The sequence below is a fragment of the Tyto alba genome, unplaced genomic scaffold (genome assembly GCF_018691265.1).
Source record: "Tyto alba isolate M040663 unplaced genomic scaffold, T.alba_DEE_v4.0 Super-Scaffold_10, whole genome shotgun sequence".
Classification (NCBI taxonomy): Eukaryota; Metazoa; Chordata; class Aves; order Strigiformes; family Tytonidae; genus Tyto; species Tyto alba.
In genome coordinates, this window is record NW_024881262.1 from 24976885 (window position 1) to 24993557 (window position 16673).

Here is a 16673-nt window from a genome sequence, read left to right on the forward strand (position 1 = left end):
GTTACCTCATTGCTACTCGAATCAACTACTGTATCCCCCAGCTGTAAAGTAGTTTTAATTAAAATGATTTATTGCTCAATACCAATTTATCCCCTATTTGGGGTATCTCTTAGAAGATAATATTTTTTCCTTATCACTTCATCTCTGGGCTTACACTTTAAGGGACTGTACCCACTGATGTCGCTGGGATCAGAGTAGAGTATGTGGATTTTAACTGAGCAGTGACGTAGGAACAGTGTATTTTTAAGCTGGGCTTAGCTTTGTTTTGCATATTTATTTATACCTCTGACAACTGAATGAAGAGTGCCCTGGCTCCAAGCCATATCTCTCAGTAGGTTTTTTTCAGATCTTTGGGAAATGGCTTCTCCAATGTATTGTGCGTGTTCTCTTGATATCTTAATGCAGTTTCTAGGTCACTGAGCTAAGAAAAGACTACAGGTGCCACTAAAGTTAAAGGAGAACTATGTCTCCTTAAAGGACAACCAGTCACAGCCTGGGCCAGGCTGATGGTACTTAGAGAAATCAATTATTGTCATGTACTGTCTTCATGCTGTGTTGGGTTATGTAAAGATGAAGATTTTATGTTGGGTTTTACTCCATCTGTAGGAGTTTGCATGCTTCTGCTTTCAGGCCACCTACGATGAATAGAGGACGTTGCTTATTGATCCATTAGTTATTGCAAATCTGCACTGGGAAGCCAACGGGGCTCTCCAGCAGGTTTCAGCTGGTACCCATTAGCTGTTGGGCAGTGGGGTAGCTCATAAGGTTTCAGGTTCTTTTAAAGGCTGAAGGCTGAAAGGAGAAGCACGAGGAAGTGAAGATGTCTCCATGTGCAGGTGGAAGTCAGTCTTGACTTTGCCAGCCTGAAGACACCGCTTCACTCCCCGTGGGTGTTTATCTGGAACGAGCTGCCAGTGCCGTGGAGGGTGCATGGTCCCGGCTCCAGCCCGAGCTCTTCTTTCTGCCCAGTGCTGCTGCTGGAGTGGCTGTGCCCGAGAGGTGAGCAGGCAGGGGAGCGGCAGCGCTCTCCTGCTTGGGTTGCTGTACCCATACAGGGGAGGGAATCTCAGCCCCTCCTAACTGAGGCTGGCATTCCCCTGTCTGGATACAGCATACCTGAAATAAACCCTGGAAGTTTACTTCAGGAAACTAATCCACAAGGACTAGAGAAGTTTGAAGGGTTCTGTTCCTTAATGTGCTGCGAGTTCCCCAAAAGGGTGGTGCAGGATCAGGGCAGGGAGGGGCCCTGCGAGCCCCAAACCCCTGCTCTTCTCTGCCCTGTGTGGAACAGAAATCCATGGGCTGGGTGGAACGATGAGGAACTGAGCTCTGGCCAAGCAAAACATTCAGAAAATACTCTCCAAATTCCTCTTCCTGCCCTCTCATCCTTCTGTTCTGGGTTCACCTCTGCAGCCTGCCTGTGAAAAAGGAGTGCTGCTGCCAACATGAAGGGTTGGGGTAGTTCTTTGGGGAAAGGGAGTGGAGCCTGGCCTCTTCCACCCGCAAAAATTAATACTTATCCTTTCTGCCAAGAGATGAAGTCGAACGCTTGGCACCTGCAAGATTCGGTGAAGCAGCAGCTGGTGGTGGATGTGCCGGCTGCTCACCTTCAGAGGGGGGAGGCTCTGGGGCAGGGGTGCAGGGGCGAGAGGTGCCGCCTCGCCTGGACACTGCAGGGTCCCCGCTCCTGGGGCAGTGCGGCACTCCACTGTCCTCAGGGAGACAGAGCCACCTTGCGAGAGTGACAGGCTGGCGCTACCCACACAGCTCCATCTTGATGCCCCAAAATGATCCTCGCTGAGTGTTATCGTTGGACACTGAGGTGCGAAAGCAGCTTTTTTCCCCGCACCAGACCCTCAGGAGCTGAGCCTGGGCCTCGGGCGCTGCCATCGCCCTGTGCTCTGCCTGCACCCGCTGCTCCAAGGCGGGTGACAGCAGCCCACGGGAGCTGCGTGGGCAGGAGGCGGCTGCTCCGTGGGCCCCAGCGTGGCCGCAGGCGGTGTAGCTGGGGACAGGCTGTTTTGGCTGGCTGACAGCCGTGGAGGGGTTGGAGGGAGGTGGGCTGCAGGACGGCAGGCAGCTGTCTGCATCACGGGGAGCCTTGGTGCTCACCAGTCGTGCCGGAGGCCAGATGGAGTGGGTGGGCACCGAGGAGCAGTCCCACCGCTCGCCTTCTGCAGCTCTGCCTGGTGGCAGGGCGCGGGTGGCCCTGCACCGTTACTCTCCGGTGGGCGAGGGACTGCTGTGCTCAGGGCGTGAAGGTCCTTTCTGTTTTGTCAGAAAAAGACATGCACAAAAATAAAAGTGTGGGCAAGGAGAAATTTCCACGAGCAGAAATACTCATGAAGTGCCCACTGGGCCTGTCACAAGCTTAATTTAAATAGGGGATCACTGTGGTCACCTGAGTAGCTCCAGTACGGTTGCTGGGTTTACTCTGTACTTTAAAGCTGAGTGTGTTGGAGATGCTTTTCTGAGCCAAGACCCGTCACTTGCCTCTCTCTGTGTACCCCATGGGCTCTGGCCAGGTACCAAGTAGCTTTGATATCTAGCTGCTGGTGGCTGTCCTCTCTGCCACCGGATGGATGGCCTGCACTGCCCAGGGGTGTTTCCTGCACCCCGGCTTTCCAGCCAGCTCCCTTCAGCTCCCTCCACCCCAAAAGGCTGCACAGCACAACCGCAGATCTGTGCAGGTACAGGGAAACCATCCGGCTGCTCCCCGGTTCTCATGAGTACTGTGCAAAATCCCACGTTTCAGGGCCCGCCTACACGACTCATTCGTGCTGCAGGTCCCGGGACGTTACATCCCGGTTTGTGCTGTGTGAAGTTACGGTGCTGCACGGCCACAGCTGGGTAAGCTGGGACGAGCGGTGACGGGGCGTGCCGGTAAAACACGGAGGCAAGGTTGTGTTCAGGACACGATTGCCTGTGCAGATTACACGCTCCGGTTGGAGCTTCACCGCGTAATTCATGTTTGCGAATGCTCTCTGTGGGGAAGGAGAGGTCGCAGCTCCTTTCCTAGCTGCATCTCCTGGTTTCTGTGTAAATGCTCTGGTTTCAGAAGATCTTCAGCTACAGCCTGTGTTAGTGTTCAACGTGCTCTAACCTGTTGTCTTTTCAGTCACTATTCAGTCATGGTTATTTAAACACTGAGATGAAAAAGAAACTATTCTTTTGTTTGCCTGTCCCTCTGCTTTGTTGCATCTCAGATCACTGAGGCGGGAGACGGCGGTGCCTTCGCCGGCTTCTCCCGGGGATGAAGCGTGCGGCACGCGTGCGGTGCGGCGGGACAAAGCCTCCATCTCCTGGCAGCAGAGCCGCACGGCAGCCGGGTGCTGGTGTCTGTCTGCAGGAGTTGTCCCAGAAAGGAGGCAGAGAGCTCACCGAGGAAGCAGAGCGAAGCCTTGGCGTGCGTGGTGTTTCCCGCAAGGCTCAGCTCTGCAGCCGCGGTGAAGCACGGTGTTTATCCGCAGGCAGCTCAGGGCTTGTTCTGGTGCCCGAGGCAGGGAAGCGGTCTCTGCTTGGGTTCTCTCTCTGAGACATAGAAATTTTTGTCCCGGTCCTGAAGAAGATTCTCACGAGGTTATTTTAACTAAATCCTGCCTGATGAAGCCCCAGCATCATCCAACGTCTGTTTTCCAAGGCTGACTGGAAGTGAGGTGCTACCACGCAGGCAGTTTCAGGACAGGGGAGGCTTAGGGATTTTCTCTCTCAACCTCTGACAGTGGGCTCAACACGTTCACAGTCTCCTAGGGGTACCTCAGAAGTGAATCTTTCTGGAGTCCCCCGGAACGAACGTAAAAGGCTATATTCAAAGTATTGTTCACAAGTGATAAAGAGGTTGGGGCAGTTCTTAGCACTGCAGCTACAGCTTGCGGCTCATAGATTTTTCCATGTTGAGATTTGCCCCTTTTCCTGGGCTTCTTGTGGGTGCTGAGTACCTTGTGCCACATGAGACTTGCATGCAGACGCCTATGTTGATTTTTGTAAATGGTTTTAAAAGAATGACAGGGGTATTGCAAATGGATCTGAGCAGAGGTGGAAAAAGACCACAAAGGAGAAAACACTTTAGCAAAAAGACAGGGGAGCGCTGAGCTCTGCCAGCATCTCTTCAGGGTCTGCCAGGTTGTTATTCATCCCTCAGCTTACTCTGACAGCCCCTTGCCCGTGGCAGTCAGAGGGGGACACAGTCCCATGGTTGGCAGTCTGGGGGGACTTTGATGTGCTGCAGAGGCCCAGCCCTCCGGGCTCTGCACCAGCACTGGCTCTGTGCTTATGGGACCATGGTGGTTTAATTAAAGGTGGCAAAGCTGCCTCCGGGGCTACCTCTGCAAAACATCGACTGCACGTGCAGTGCCTGCAAGCCACTGGCATGGTGTCTGTTGGCCTGCTTCACCGGCTGCCCGCGGCTCCTGAAGTGCTTTCAGACAGCAATCACTTCCCGGTGTCGAGTGCTCTCAGTTGCCCATAGTTTTGGCACTGTTCAAGTCTTCCCCTAACACCGTTCTCCTTTCCAAAGATGCCAGCTGAGAACTTTCCATGTCCAGGCCCCTGCTGTGCATGCCCCCAGGAAGCCGGAGATGCAGTCTGTGGTGGGGCACCTGCATCTGCGGGGCAGTGGCAGCAAACATCTTCCCGCAGAAAGGGGATGGCGGGGGCACTGATTGCAGAGGCTCCAGGGCACACGTGCACCATGTGTCAGGGTCACGGTTACAGCCCGGGCTGTCCTTGTGGCCCCCAGACCTGGCTGGAAAGGAGGACGGTGCTCACAAATACAGATTTTTCCCAGAACCCTGGCTTCAAACACAGCCGAAGGGATTAGCAGCTGCCTCGGAGGTCCCGTCCCTCTGATGGGGGCGACACCCGGGGAGGGGTGGGAGGAGGGAGGGGCAGTGAGAGGGGAAGCAGCTTTCCCAGGGCCGCACACCCGGGGAGCCGTGCTGCCTTTCAGATCACACAAGCTCCTTCACCCCCAGGAAGGGGGGAGTTCACCCCGAAGCCCCCCGAGCAGCCTGTGTGCCTCACTCCGATCTGTCTCCCCCAGGTATCTCTCAGCCACGAGTGCACTCGCGCCATCATGAAGCTGATGTACTGCCCGCACTGCCGGGGCATGTCCAGCGTGAAGCCGTGCAACAACTACTGCCTGAATGTCGTGAAGGGCTGCCTGGCCAACCAAGCGGACCTGAACACCGAGTGGAAGTACCTGATGGGTAAGGTGGCCTTCCTCTCCTACAGCACAGCTGCCTCTCACCGCACCTTTTGAACTCCGTGAGGCAGTGTTTGGCAAGTAAAGAACAGACCGTTGGAGGCTCTTTTACACTACAGTTTCTCTGTCCGTGATCTGATCCCTAGAAGCTATTTCAGGACATTTTGCTGGGCTTTAACACCGTTAGAAAGGGCACTTCTGGGCTGGCTAACAAGGGCTTAAAGGGTTTTCATCTTGCCTGGGCTCATTTGGGATTGCCCACAGCTTGCATTCAAATAATTCTTCCTTCCCTCCCAAGTGTTGAAGCTTAGGGGCAGATCCTGCCACGTGTACACAGTCAGAGCTGCCTCCTCATCCATACCAGAGCACTTGTGAGAGCGCAGGAGAAGCATTTGCTGCCCTCCTTGGGACACAGTCTAGAGACATGGAGCCATAAACTGTTTCCATGGGTGGAGAGCAAAGGGATCAGAATCACATGCTTCTAAACAGAAAGAAGTATCTTAAACACATACATGGGGAAGGGGAATTTACAGGCATTGCCAGGAATGGGAAAATTAGACTTGTATTTTAAATAAGAAAAGAGCTCATTTCAGTTTTGTTTTGTCACTCAGCTAAGATAATGGATATTTTAGGGTGGTTTGTATGTGTATAGAGGTGCCTGTTTCATTGAGTTTAAAGCTAGAAATATCACTGTGATGGTGTGGTTGGATCGGCTGTGCAGCACAGGCTGCAGAACTTCAGCCAGGAGTTTCTGCAGGAAATTCTGCATTGCCTGATAGGAGCTGAGCATTTCTTTTAAGATGACCTCAGGTATCACTCAGCTGTTTTTCCAGAGCCTGTGGCTCCTGGTTTAAATGTGAACTACTGCTGAGAGTGGCTTGCGGAGCTGGTGGACGTGGTTTAAGGCTGGTGAGGGTCTGTGGTCCATCAGGGGAGGTTGTTTGCAATGGTAAAGCTCTCCTTGTGCCCACAGAGCATCAGCCAGAAAGCTCTTCTTTCTCTCCCAGGCTGTACCTTCAGACCTGGAGTGATCAGAGACCTGAGGGAGCCTTGGTGTTTGTCTGGGCTCATGGAAGGCAGGCACCAGAGGAAATGAGCTTTGGGCTTGGCCTTTTCCCTTGCCCTGGCAACCACTGCCTGGCCAGCAAGACCACCAGCTCACCAGCCAGCTGCAGCCCGACAGGCTGGCTCAGGGTTGACGTGTGGTGGTGTTAACAATAAAAGCCCCACTGAAGTTCAAAGTGTGTCATCTGCCTCTCAAGGGACATTGCAAAATAAATACCGAACCACGGCACACAGAAGCCGGTGCACTTGCTCGGTGAGGTGCGTTGGCCAGCTGCCCGCCTGGCCCTGGGGGCTGACGAACCAAGTGGCAGCTCACTGTGCCTAATTGGAAGTGCTCCCCGTGAGAGCGACTTGGGAGGCTGCTGCAAAAGAGGGGGAGGAATATTCCCTTCCCCAAGGGTTTACACCAGGACTTTGATGGCGCTTTGGCCTTTCTGAGCAGAGCAAGCCAACTGTTACCTGTCACCGCTCTCCTGGCAGGATGACTGCTCCTCTCCCGAAAGGTCAACGTACAGCTCTCCTTGACTGACAGGGGGGCAATTCCCGCTGCATTTTGCACTTACTCCGGCTTCCTCTTCCCCAGGAGGCACTGTCAGGGGGTGATGGCTAGGAGGAAATCGGAGCTTCCTTCAAATTGCCGTTGTACGTTTTAGTGTCAGAGGTCACAATGTGATCAAGGACTGGAGTAAGATGTAGAGTCAAAGGCAGCAGTTCACCGGCATTGTCCATTCTTCACCCTTCTCCAGGCCCTTCTGTGTAGGTGGAGAGGATTTTGTTACACTAAACACAGAGTTGCTCTTCCCATTTGACAAATTAGGGCAGGTCAAATTAAAGGAGATTTTTATAGTAAGTGGTTCAAACATAATTTATTACTAATTTGGGGGTGCAGCCTTTGATTTAAATGTCTGTATCTGAACATTAGTGCCTCTGCAAGCTAAAATTGTCTGGAAAATACAGTCTCGAAGATGACACTACAACCCCTGAGTGGCAGCAAAGTTAAATTGCAAACTCTTTAATGTTGCAGGAGATGTTATTTACCAGAATGCAAAATAACGTTACCTGCTTGTATAGTGTGTTTAGCTTTAGAAATCAGCGCTGCCATAGGACTGTGTTGCAGGAGAAGAGAGCGCATTAACTTGGAAACTGTGGCCCTTGTCTCCATTCTTGCTCAAGCTAACCAGGAAAACCTTTTTTCTTTTAAGTGCTGAAAATAAATACGTAATGTTTCCAATCTGTGACTCTGCATGTTGTTAAATCCTCTGTTAGAGACCTGAGCAAAGAGTACTTTGTGATCTGTGCTCCAGACTGGCTGAGGTTTGAGGCCTCCCAGTTGTTTGACTATTGCCCTTGCTCCTCACAGGCCGGACCTGCTTTCAGACTGGAAGCCCTGTGGGCATGATCTGGTATCTTCTGTGGGTCTGTGCTGTTGCTCATCTAGTCTTTACCCGCCTTGGTCATTGTCTGAGAGCTGTCAGGGTCTGAACCTCAATCATGTAACAGCAGAGAGAACATACTTGTGAGGGTCAAGCGTGCTGTTAAATTGACAACAGTAGGCTCAGGATCAGACCTTCGTTACTGGCACACTATGTCCACTGTGGACCTAGTGTTTCTGCACAAACCTCACCTAGACCTTGTGGAAGAAATTTGGTGTATTTGGGCCAAGTCCTGCTGGCTTGCCCAGACAAGGGGCTGAACACTTTCCTAGCGGGTTTGAAATGGTGGTGGTCCATGGTTGTGCCCCAGCTGGCTGGACTGCTGCTCAAAGGAAATTTGCTGTGCAGCTCAAAGGTAAGTACCAGTCCTCTAAAGCAGTATCACAGGTGACACAGAACACTGTGGGATGGTGCAGGTCGAAGGCCATGTTTTACTGATACTCCGTTGAACTGCCGGGTATAATTCACCTGGTGGTTTTGTTGCTCATGAATAATGGCCGCAGTACAAACTCATGCTGAATAAGCTTTTCTGCAACATCACACCATCTGCTGTGACAGTCTCCTGCCAGGCTGATGGGTGAGGTATCAGGATTTAGGACAGAAGAATTAATCACTCCTAATGAGTAACTCCATTTATGAATGGTACAGATAGCCAACCTAGACCCTGGGATTTGACTCTCTTTGTGTAGAGAAGAACCAACACGAAGCCATCACACTTGTTTTCTTCCACGTGGCGAGGCCACAAGAACATGAAGCGCTTTCTGTTCCAGATGAGCACAGGCCACCCCAGTGCTCTGACAGATCCCTTGTCCTGCCAGGAGGTTTCTGGCGTGCCCTGGGGGATGAGGACCACACTGGAGCTGTCTGAGGTCACACATAACTGAATGCCAAGTCCCTAAACGCTGATGAAGCTTGTGCATGGCCTGGCCTCTGGACTACTAAAGCACGAGTGGTAGGAAGCTGAAGCAAAAGCAGTGTAGTGGTGACTTTCAGAATTAAAATTTTTGCCTGGCGAAGTGAAACCTGGTTAAGATCCTGTTTTAAATGTCCAAACCCAGTTTTGGCCTTGTCCTAAGATCCTATTTAAATCTCACTGGACACCGAGGATGTCAGCTCTCCTCTGCAGTGGCATTCCCCAGTGCCCCACGCAAGCATATATGCTGTCCTTGCTTCAGACCCAGCTGGAGTGTTGAGAATCATCTCTGGAGGTAGGCAGAGTTTGGTAATTTTTTTGTAAGCCAAGCGTGGTCCCAAAGCGGCTGTCCAGGCAGGAGCGCTTGGACATCAGAGCTTTCCAGGATAAGAGGAGCTGAGAGGAAGAGACACACCTCAGTCACTCCCTGTCCTGCTTACCGGTGTAGTTGTGGGCATTTTGGGCTGCTTCTCTGCCTTTATAGCCTGATATGTCCCTGATGGGTCACATGTTGTCCTTACAGAGGTGGTAGCGAGAAGGATTATTCCTTTTCTCACTCCTTCACTGCTACAGAAGCTATTTGCCATATCCAGAACTTTGGGCACTTTATTGACCCCTATTCTCCCACTTTCTGTTAGCTGCAGTGCTTTGCTGAAGACATGCAATGAGTTAGGAGGGCTAGGGCAAAGTATTGCTAGGCATCACTTAATATTTCTGCACCGGTTTTCAATTTTTTTTTTTTTTTTTCCCTGTAGCACCCCAGGAAATGTTGGGCACTTTGTGTGAATACAGGCTCCATTTACCATTTGCAGGACATGACCTCTGTTCCTTTGCCACTGAGAGTGGCTTCACCTGTGTGCTGGGAAGGGACAGCTGTCCTGTGTCAGAGGAAAACGAGCATGCGTTTGGGCATGTCCTGGGTTGAGTGAGTGGTGGGGTTTTTTGGTGGCAGGGGAGGGGGCTATCGGGGTGGCCCCCTGTGAGAAGCTTCTTGAAGCTCCCCCAGCTCCAAGTCAGCTCCACTTCTGTTTGGGAAACTGAGCCCATCAGCTGCGCCTCTGCGATAACGTATTTAAGAAGGGACGTGGTGACGGGCAGTCGGACTTGTGAGGAGGAGTTGCTGCAGCTGCATGAACACCAAGGTCAGTGGAGGAACGGAGGAAGAAAGGAGGGGGGAGGTGTGCCGGAGCAGAGACCCCCCTGTACCCTGTGGGGAGACGGCAGGGCGGCCCCCCCTGCCACCCATGATGATCTACGGTGGAGCAGACATTGATTTACGGCCTGTGGCTTCTGCTCGGATGATCAAGGTTCTGTGCCTGAAGAAGGCCGGGGTCTCATGGGAAAAGGCAGCCCCGCTGCTGTAATTCAGTGCTGGGAGGATTGCAGCATGCAGGGGAGTCCCACGCCGGAGCAGCTCGGGAAGGGCTGCAGCCGTGGGAGGGAATCCAGTCGGAGGAAGTTAGTGACCCATGACGGAGCAGTGTGGGGAACGCTGCGGCCCGTGGGAGGAATTCAAGTCGGAGAAAGTTTGTGGAGGACTGTCTCCTGTGAGAGGGGGACCACGATGGAGCAGGAGGAACAAGTTCCGGACACTCCCCTCACCGAAGATAAAGGAAGTGTCAGTGCTGACTGCACCCCCCATTCCCTGCCCCTGCGCCACTGGGGGAGGAGGTAGAGATATCGGGAGCAGAGCTGAGCCCAGGAAGAAGGGAGGGGTGGGGGGAAGGTGTTCTCAAGATGTGGCAATGCTTCTCGCTGTCCTACTCTGTTATGTGTTGTTGTTAGTGTCTGTAATAAATGTATGTTCTTTTTTTTTCCTCCTCTAATGAGTCTGCCTTTTGCTCGTGATCATAAAGGGGAATTTTTCCCCATCCCAGTCCTATCTCGAACCCCAAGCCTGGCTCTCTGTCCCTTCTCATTGCTGGAGGGGAAGGGAGAGAGAGCTGCTGCGTTGTGGTTGGCTGCCAACCAGGCCTAAACCACAACAGGGCAGTAGGGAAAATGGAGCAATGCCTCCCAACAAGCCTGCCGAGGGGTCAGCAGCTTATCTCACCTGGCACGAGCGTGATCTTTAACTTGGTTTGTACAGAGTCTGACGAGAGATGTCTCTGTCTTGTTTTGCTAGATTCCCTGGTCGTAGTGGCTGATCGAATTGACGGACCGTACAACGTAGACACTGTAATAGGGACCATTCATATGAGGATTGCTGAAGCTATTTCTAACTTGCAAGAAAACAAAGATTCGATCACAGCCAAGGTAAGAGCATGTGCCTGGTCCTGGCTGAGGGTATACCATGTGTAACTGCCAGCACCAAATGATTTTTGTGCTCACTGTTCAAACTAAAGGAGATGAAGGATGAAAGAGGTCAAATGCTCACTTTTTTAATGGTAGGAAGCCACCCATCTCACACAGGCAAAATCCTTCTCAAGTGTTTCCAACTATTCCTTCCTGCCACATCCAGCCAGCCTCCTTCAGGCACACAAGGTGGGACTGCATATGCAGTGACTGTGGGAGGCATGGTGCCATTTGCTGTCAGGTGCCTCTGTGTCTGAAGAGTCCTGAGGTATTTTGGCTGAGCTGAGACATTTACAGAAAGTGCACAGTCCCTAGTGACAGAAGGCAGCTGCTTTAACCTGCCTTAGGGTGATGTTGTGCAGTGGAAACACTGGGCTATCAGGTTGTATCTGTGGGACAGAGCTGCCATCTGGCAGTCCATCTGGAAAGTATAAAACAGGCTCTCCTGATGCTCACCTGTCTTCCAAGAAGTATATCACGAAGCTCTCTTCTGTTGGTCTTCTATTTTTACTATATTTAGCCACTTAACCACAATGACCTCTCTAGCTGCAGGTAAGAGAAGCTTTGGGAACAAAACCAGCCCTCCAGGGCTCCTGCTTTTTGCCCAGACATTCCCCAAGCCCCGCAGCTATCACACAGTTAGGGCAGAGATGCAGACGAAAGGAGCGGGGCAGGTCCTGACTGGGCCTTGGAGAAGGGGGGGGACAGAAGTGTTGCTTGGCCAAGCAGGAATTCACTGGCACACTCCAAAACACTACCAGCAGCATGCATCCAAGTACTCGTTTAGGTTTCTTTTCTGACATGAAAGGCCATATTCTTTTTTCCCTTGTTAGGCGGGACTGAGGTTGTCCACATAAAACCAAGCCCATGATGTGAGAAAACACGGCATCATCTGCAAAGAAAGATGTTTCCAAGGGGCGTATAGTAAATCCTGTAAAATGAAAAGGAGTGAATAGTCTAACTGGTGTTCAACTGGAGGAACCAAACATGTTTGATAAGCTTCTCAGTATGATCTGGTGACCAGGTGAATGTGGCAGTCTTTGCTGGTGGCGGTGGTAGCAGAGGTCAGGAGCTGCGAATTGCTGCAGCTCTCAGCTCTGGTTCTGAGCACAGCAAAACGATCAGGTAAAGGTTATCGTTGTCAAAGGAGCTCGGCACTGGCCAAGCCCAGTCCTGGGAGTTTTCTCTCTCAGGGCTGAGGGCCACAGGCTTGGGCTGCAGCTGAGAGCTTCAGACATTACCAGCCTAGAGCCAGGGCACTGTCTGCCATTTGAGAGAAGAGCCAGAAGTGGCCCTTGGACCCGGTGACACCCTCAGTCAAGGGTTCTCCTGGGATCTGGGGAAAAAATGGAAACGCTGTTGGTACTGAGCCCTGTGTTCACTGCAGCATGGAGCACTCTCCCTGCTTCCTCGCACTCCCTCTCGCTCCCTGTGGCTCTCCGATGGATTTCAGGCAGCAGGAGCTATGGAAGGCTGCCAGCGTCTATTTGCTGTCATTATGCAGGAGACTATTGATCACCTCAGTCTGCAGGGCACGCGAGCTCTCCATCAGTTATGGGCGTTGCTCACCTAAAGCCCTTGGGCTGGCGAGAGGATCACCTTGATGCCATGCTTTGCTGGAGCTGCTACAAAGCCACTGTCCTGGAGACCTCCCAGGGGTTTTACCTCTTGAAAGAGTTGTCTCCTGCTAACAACAGTGACAGGCCAATATGAAGGATACAGAAGTGAAATGAAATTGGTTTTATTTTGGTAGAACCAGGTTGAAAATGCTCTACGTGCAGTTTTCAAGGTGGGGCATTTTGCATGGAGCAAAGGAGAGATGAACAAATTGGCTTGGTGCTAAACTGCCACGGTCATTGGATCCATCTGGTCAGCAGGACAGTGCACCCCAGGAGGGGCTTGCTAGGCTGGATGTCCCTCAGACACACCGATGAGACCCACTGTCAGAATCCACTAGCGAAAGCATCCAGCAGCTGGAACAATCTGCATCAGCAATGCTCCTGTCTCGGGTCTGGATTTCTCTGCTTTAAGGGGACACCATGCAAAGTCAAATTTATCCGTAGCTTCTGACAGCAGCCTGGTAACCACAAGAAGCTTGGAGCCGTCTTTTCAAATCAGATGGCTTTCTTTGTCAGGGCTGGTGTTTCCCGAGTCAAACTAACAGTGCAAAGATTCTCCTGACCTTTGATGCTTCATTAAATCTGGCTGTCCGAGCACTCCTTCCACCCGCCACGGGGAGGCTCAGTGGCCTGAGCACTGGCTGTCTGCAGTGGAGGTGTCGTTGCCTGGGCTGCTCACGCAGAAACTGGGAGAAACAGGCACTTCCAGGGCTCCCTTCGTCTTCCTAGAGGCAAGGTCTGAGGATTTGTACCTTCAAAGTGCTTCTGCTTTCCCTTGGCTACAAAGCACGCCTGGGCAGGTAATTAGAGTGATGGGAGGTGCCCAGCTTTAGGAGGTAAATTAGTTCGGCCTCCTCATTTGCCCCTGAAACATCCAACCTGACAGACTGTGACACATCTACTGTCTTGGCAGTCCCCTGGTCGGAGGGGGCATTCATTTGCCGAGTGTGGGTGCCGACTGCAAGAGTCACTGGGGTACTCCCACTTTGGCCTGTTGTCCAGATCAATGAAGCTCATGTGCTCTGCAATCTTGAAGCCCACACCACTGGTGTAATGAGTGTGAGCAACTCCCATCTTGTTCTTCCCAGAATTTTATTTTTCAATCATAATAGAAACATATAAAATAGCTAAAAATAACTTAATATCTACATTGGTGATTCCTCCAAAAACATGTGCTGATTTTGTGTTAGTGCTAAACATTTTGCTTGATAGCGGTAACCAAAACCAGTTACAGTGAGCTGAAAACACATCCTGGCACAATAACCTGACCAGAAACTAAACCAGAATCTGAGATCTTGCAGGTAGAAAGATAAACATACTTAAGAAGAAAAAGGAAAACATAACTGTGGAGGGCTAATTTATTAAAGAAATAGTATCAAGACATGAGATAGAGAGTTTGGTTTGTTTCTTAGGTTTTCCAAGGCTGTGGAAATCCCAAAATCAGCACAAAAGGCTCCAGCAGCGAGGACAAGAAGAGGCGGGGGAAGGTCGCGTTGGAAGCAAAATCCTCTGCTCAAGCACTGGAGATGCTGGTGAGTTTTCCTCCAAAGCTGCCTCCTCACCAGTGTGCCCGGGCTGGCGTGCTGCCTCCCCTGGGAGCACTGGGAGCCCGGCCAGGGCAGCACTGGGTGTCCTGCAGGTCGGGTCAGGCCACCCCGCAGGCTGCTGCATCGCTTTTGCTGGAGGGTCTGAAGAAGATCATGTCGAGCTGGCATGACCTGAGCAGAGCTGATCCTGCCTCAGCACAGGGTTGGTGGCTAGGTTGCTGATAACCAGTTTCTCGGGGACTTGGTGCCAAACTTACCTGAAAAAGCTCCTTGCCCGTGGTGTCACTCAGCCTTAGGCAGTCCAGCCTGGATACTGGGGCCAGAGGTCCTCCTCCGTGGAGGTTTTGGATTCTGTGGATGATAAGCTGCAGGATCTGCCGTGGTCTCACATTTCAGAGGCTCCTCACTCGCAGACACCTGCCTGTCCCACCCCAGCAGAGCCCTGCTGGCTTCCACCAAGTCTGCTTCTCAGCATTGCCCTCATGGCCCGGAAGATGATCTTCTCCTGGTTAATTGTGTGGTACCAGGACAGTCCTTAGCATGTAACCTTCAGCCCGGGGTGCTGGGGTTGCAGCTGGTCTTTAGGAGAAGGTTGGCGACACATCCTGTTTGCAAAAAACCAGACTTTGTGATGGTAAAATAAAAAAAAAAAAAAAAATGGGCAGAATCCTTGTCCTTCCTACAGCCCTGGGGCACCCCAGAGCTCTCCCAGTCCTGAGTGTCCTCTTTGTTTCCAGGTTTTAGATGCCAAAGGGAATCTGACAGCTCTCAAGACTTACTGGATCACCCTGCCTGGCAGCCTGTGCAGCAAAAAAGTAATGGCCAGCTCAGCGGCTGACAGCAAGTGTTGGAATGGGATGACCAAGGGCAGGTATGAGAGGGTCACGGTGCCAGGATAGCACTGTTCTGGGGTGAGAGGGGGAGGATTTGATAAAAGGCACTTGTACATCATCTCAGCCAGCCCCACTTGTTCAGACTGAACAGAAAGGTCTGTCTTTGACCACAGAAATGCTGCGTTTCCTGAAAATCTGGTACCTGGCAATGTCAAGCTGGTTGTCATCTTGCTGTGTGCTGGAGGGTTAAGCATTGAAATGCATTCACCATGGAATACCTGTAGTTTTTTGCTAACAAGCAGTTTTGCAATACCACATGCACTGAGAAGGCAGAAGGGCTGGGTTTACCTCACAAACTCCAGGGCTGTTGCTGAGAATTGTATACGTGTCTTTCTGTCCATACCCACTCTGAAATGCTGTTCCCTCGTGAGAGGGAGCACCCGGGTGACACCAAACAGCTGCAGAAACACCCCCCACCCGTGGGTGACGTTTAAAGGAGGGCTGTGAGGGGAGGTGGGCAGCTGCTTTGGTGACATGCACCTTTCTCCACTCCTCTCCACGGACCTGCTGGCCTCGCCTCGCCGGCGCCTTTGGTTCTTCCCCACTGTGCGTCGTTGCCCGCGGCGCCGCAGATCTGCGGGAGCCGGGGCGCTGCCGAAGGGAGCAGCGCAGCTCTGTTTGCTGGCTGACAGCTCCCAGTGGACTGCAGCTTCCCTGGGGGGCCTGTCTGGTCATAACCGGGCTGGGGGCATTCAGTCATCCCAGGGTGTCAGTCCCCACAGGGTTTAACTGGGGCAGGGATGAAGGTGCTCCTCAGCCCCCGATATGGAGAGAGCTTTTCCATAGAGGGAGGTGTCACCGTGGCTCCACCGGTACCTGAGAGCAACCCCTCAGCACCTCACACAGCCTTTCCTGCAGGAAACCCCTCCCCGTGCCAGGACAGGGATGCTGCAAGGCCACCAGCCACCTCCTGCAAGCTGAGGTGGGCTCAGGGCGAGCCCCCCTGCTCTGCTGGGGTTTGGCCGTGGCAGCACAGCTCAGCCATCTGTAGAGCTGGCTGCCTCGCGGCAAACACCGGCGTACGGAGGCTGTTCGGCAAGGCAGCGCCACTGCCTGCAGCTTCCCTGGGGTTCAGAGGGTCTGAATTATCACTGGTGTCTGTAACGGGGAGAGGTGAGCCTGACGGGGGGGGGAAGCCACCTAAACCTGTCGCTGTCCTTCGCAGTTACCTGCCCGAAGTGATGGGGGACGGTTTAGCTAATCAGATTAACAACCCGGAGGTGGAGGTGGACATCACCAAGCCCGATATGACCATTCGCCAGCAAATCATGCAGCTAAAGATCATGACAAACCGGCTGGGCAACGCTAACATCGGGAACGACGTGGATTTCCAAGATGCAAGTGAGTTCAGCAGGACCGGAGAAGTCCTCGGGAGGCTGGGGGCTGGGGGCTGAGAGGGCCTGTCCGAGTGCAGCCGACTTGCTGCGGCGTGGCTGGAGGCTGGGCTGCTCTCCGTGCCTCACCGAAACCTCGGTCCCAGCCCAGCTGATGGGGCCACTGCTCCCCTCTGCTCCGGAGGTGTCTGCAGCAGCGAGTGGCTAAAGTCAGCCGGTGATCGGGTACGGGCTCTCACCCCGGGGTGAGGGATGCTGAGAGGAGGAGGAGGAGGAGGAGGAGGTGGCCGGGGCAGGGTTGGTGGCCAGAGCTCCGTGGGGTTGCAGCAGCAGGAGGGCAGGGACGTCGCCCGCTGTAGGGCCGGCTCACC

The 16673-nt window shown here is 52.7% G+C and overlaps 1 protein-coding gene across 1 annotated transcript in view; it reads left to right on the forward strand.

Moving 5' to 3' along the window:
• The window catches only part of GPC1 (glypican 1), a 215873-nt gene that overhangs the window by 194894 nt on the left and 4306 nt on the right, over window positions 1-16673 (forward strand). The window contains exons 4-8 of the mRNA XM_033001616.2: window positions 5042-5207; window positions 10740-10870; window positions 13941-14060; window positions 14813-14946; window positions 16134-16309. Coding sequence (XP_032857507.2) covers window positions 5042-5207; window positions 10740-10870; window positions 13941-14060; window positions 14813-14946; window positions 16134-16309 — 727 coding nt within the window. The remainder of the gene's footprint in view (window positions 1-5041; window positions 5208-10739; window positions 10871-13940; window positions 14061-14812; window positions 14947-16133; window positions 16310-16673) is intronic.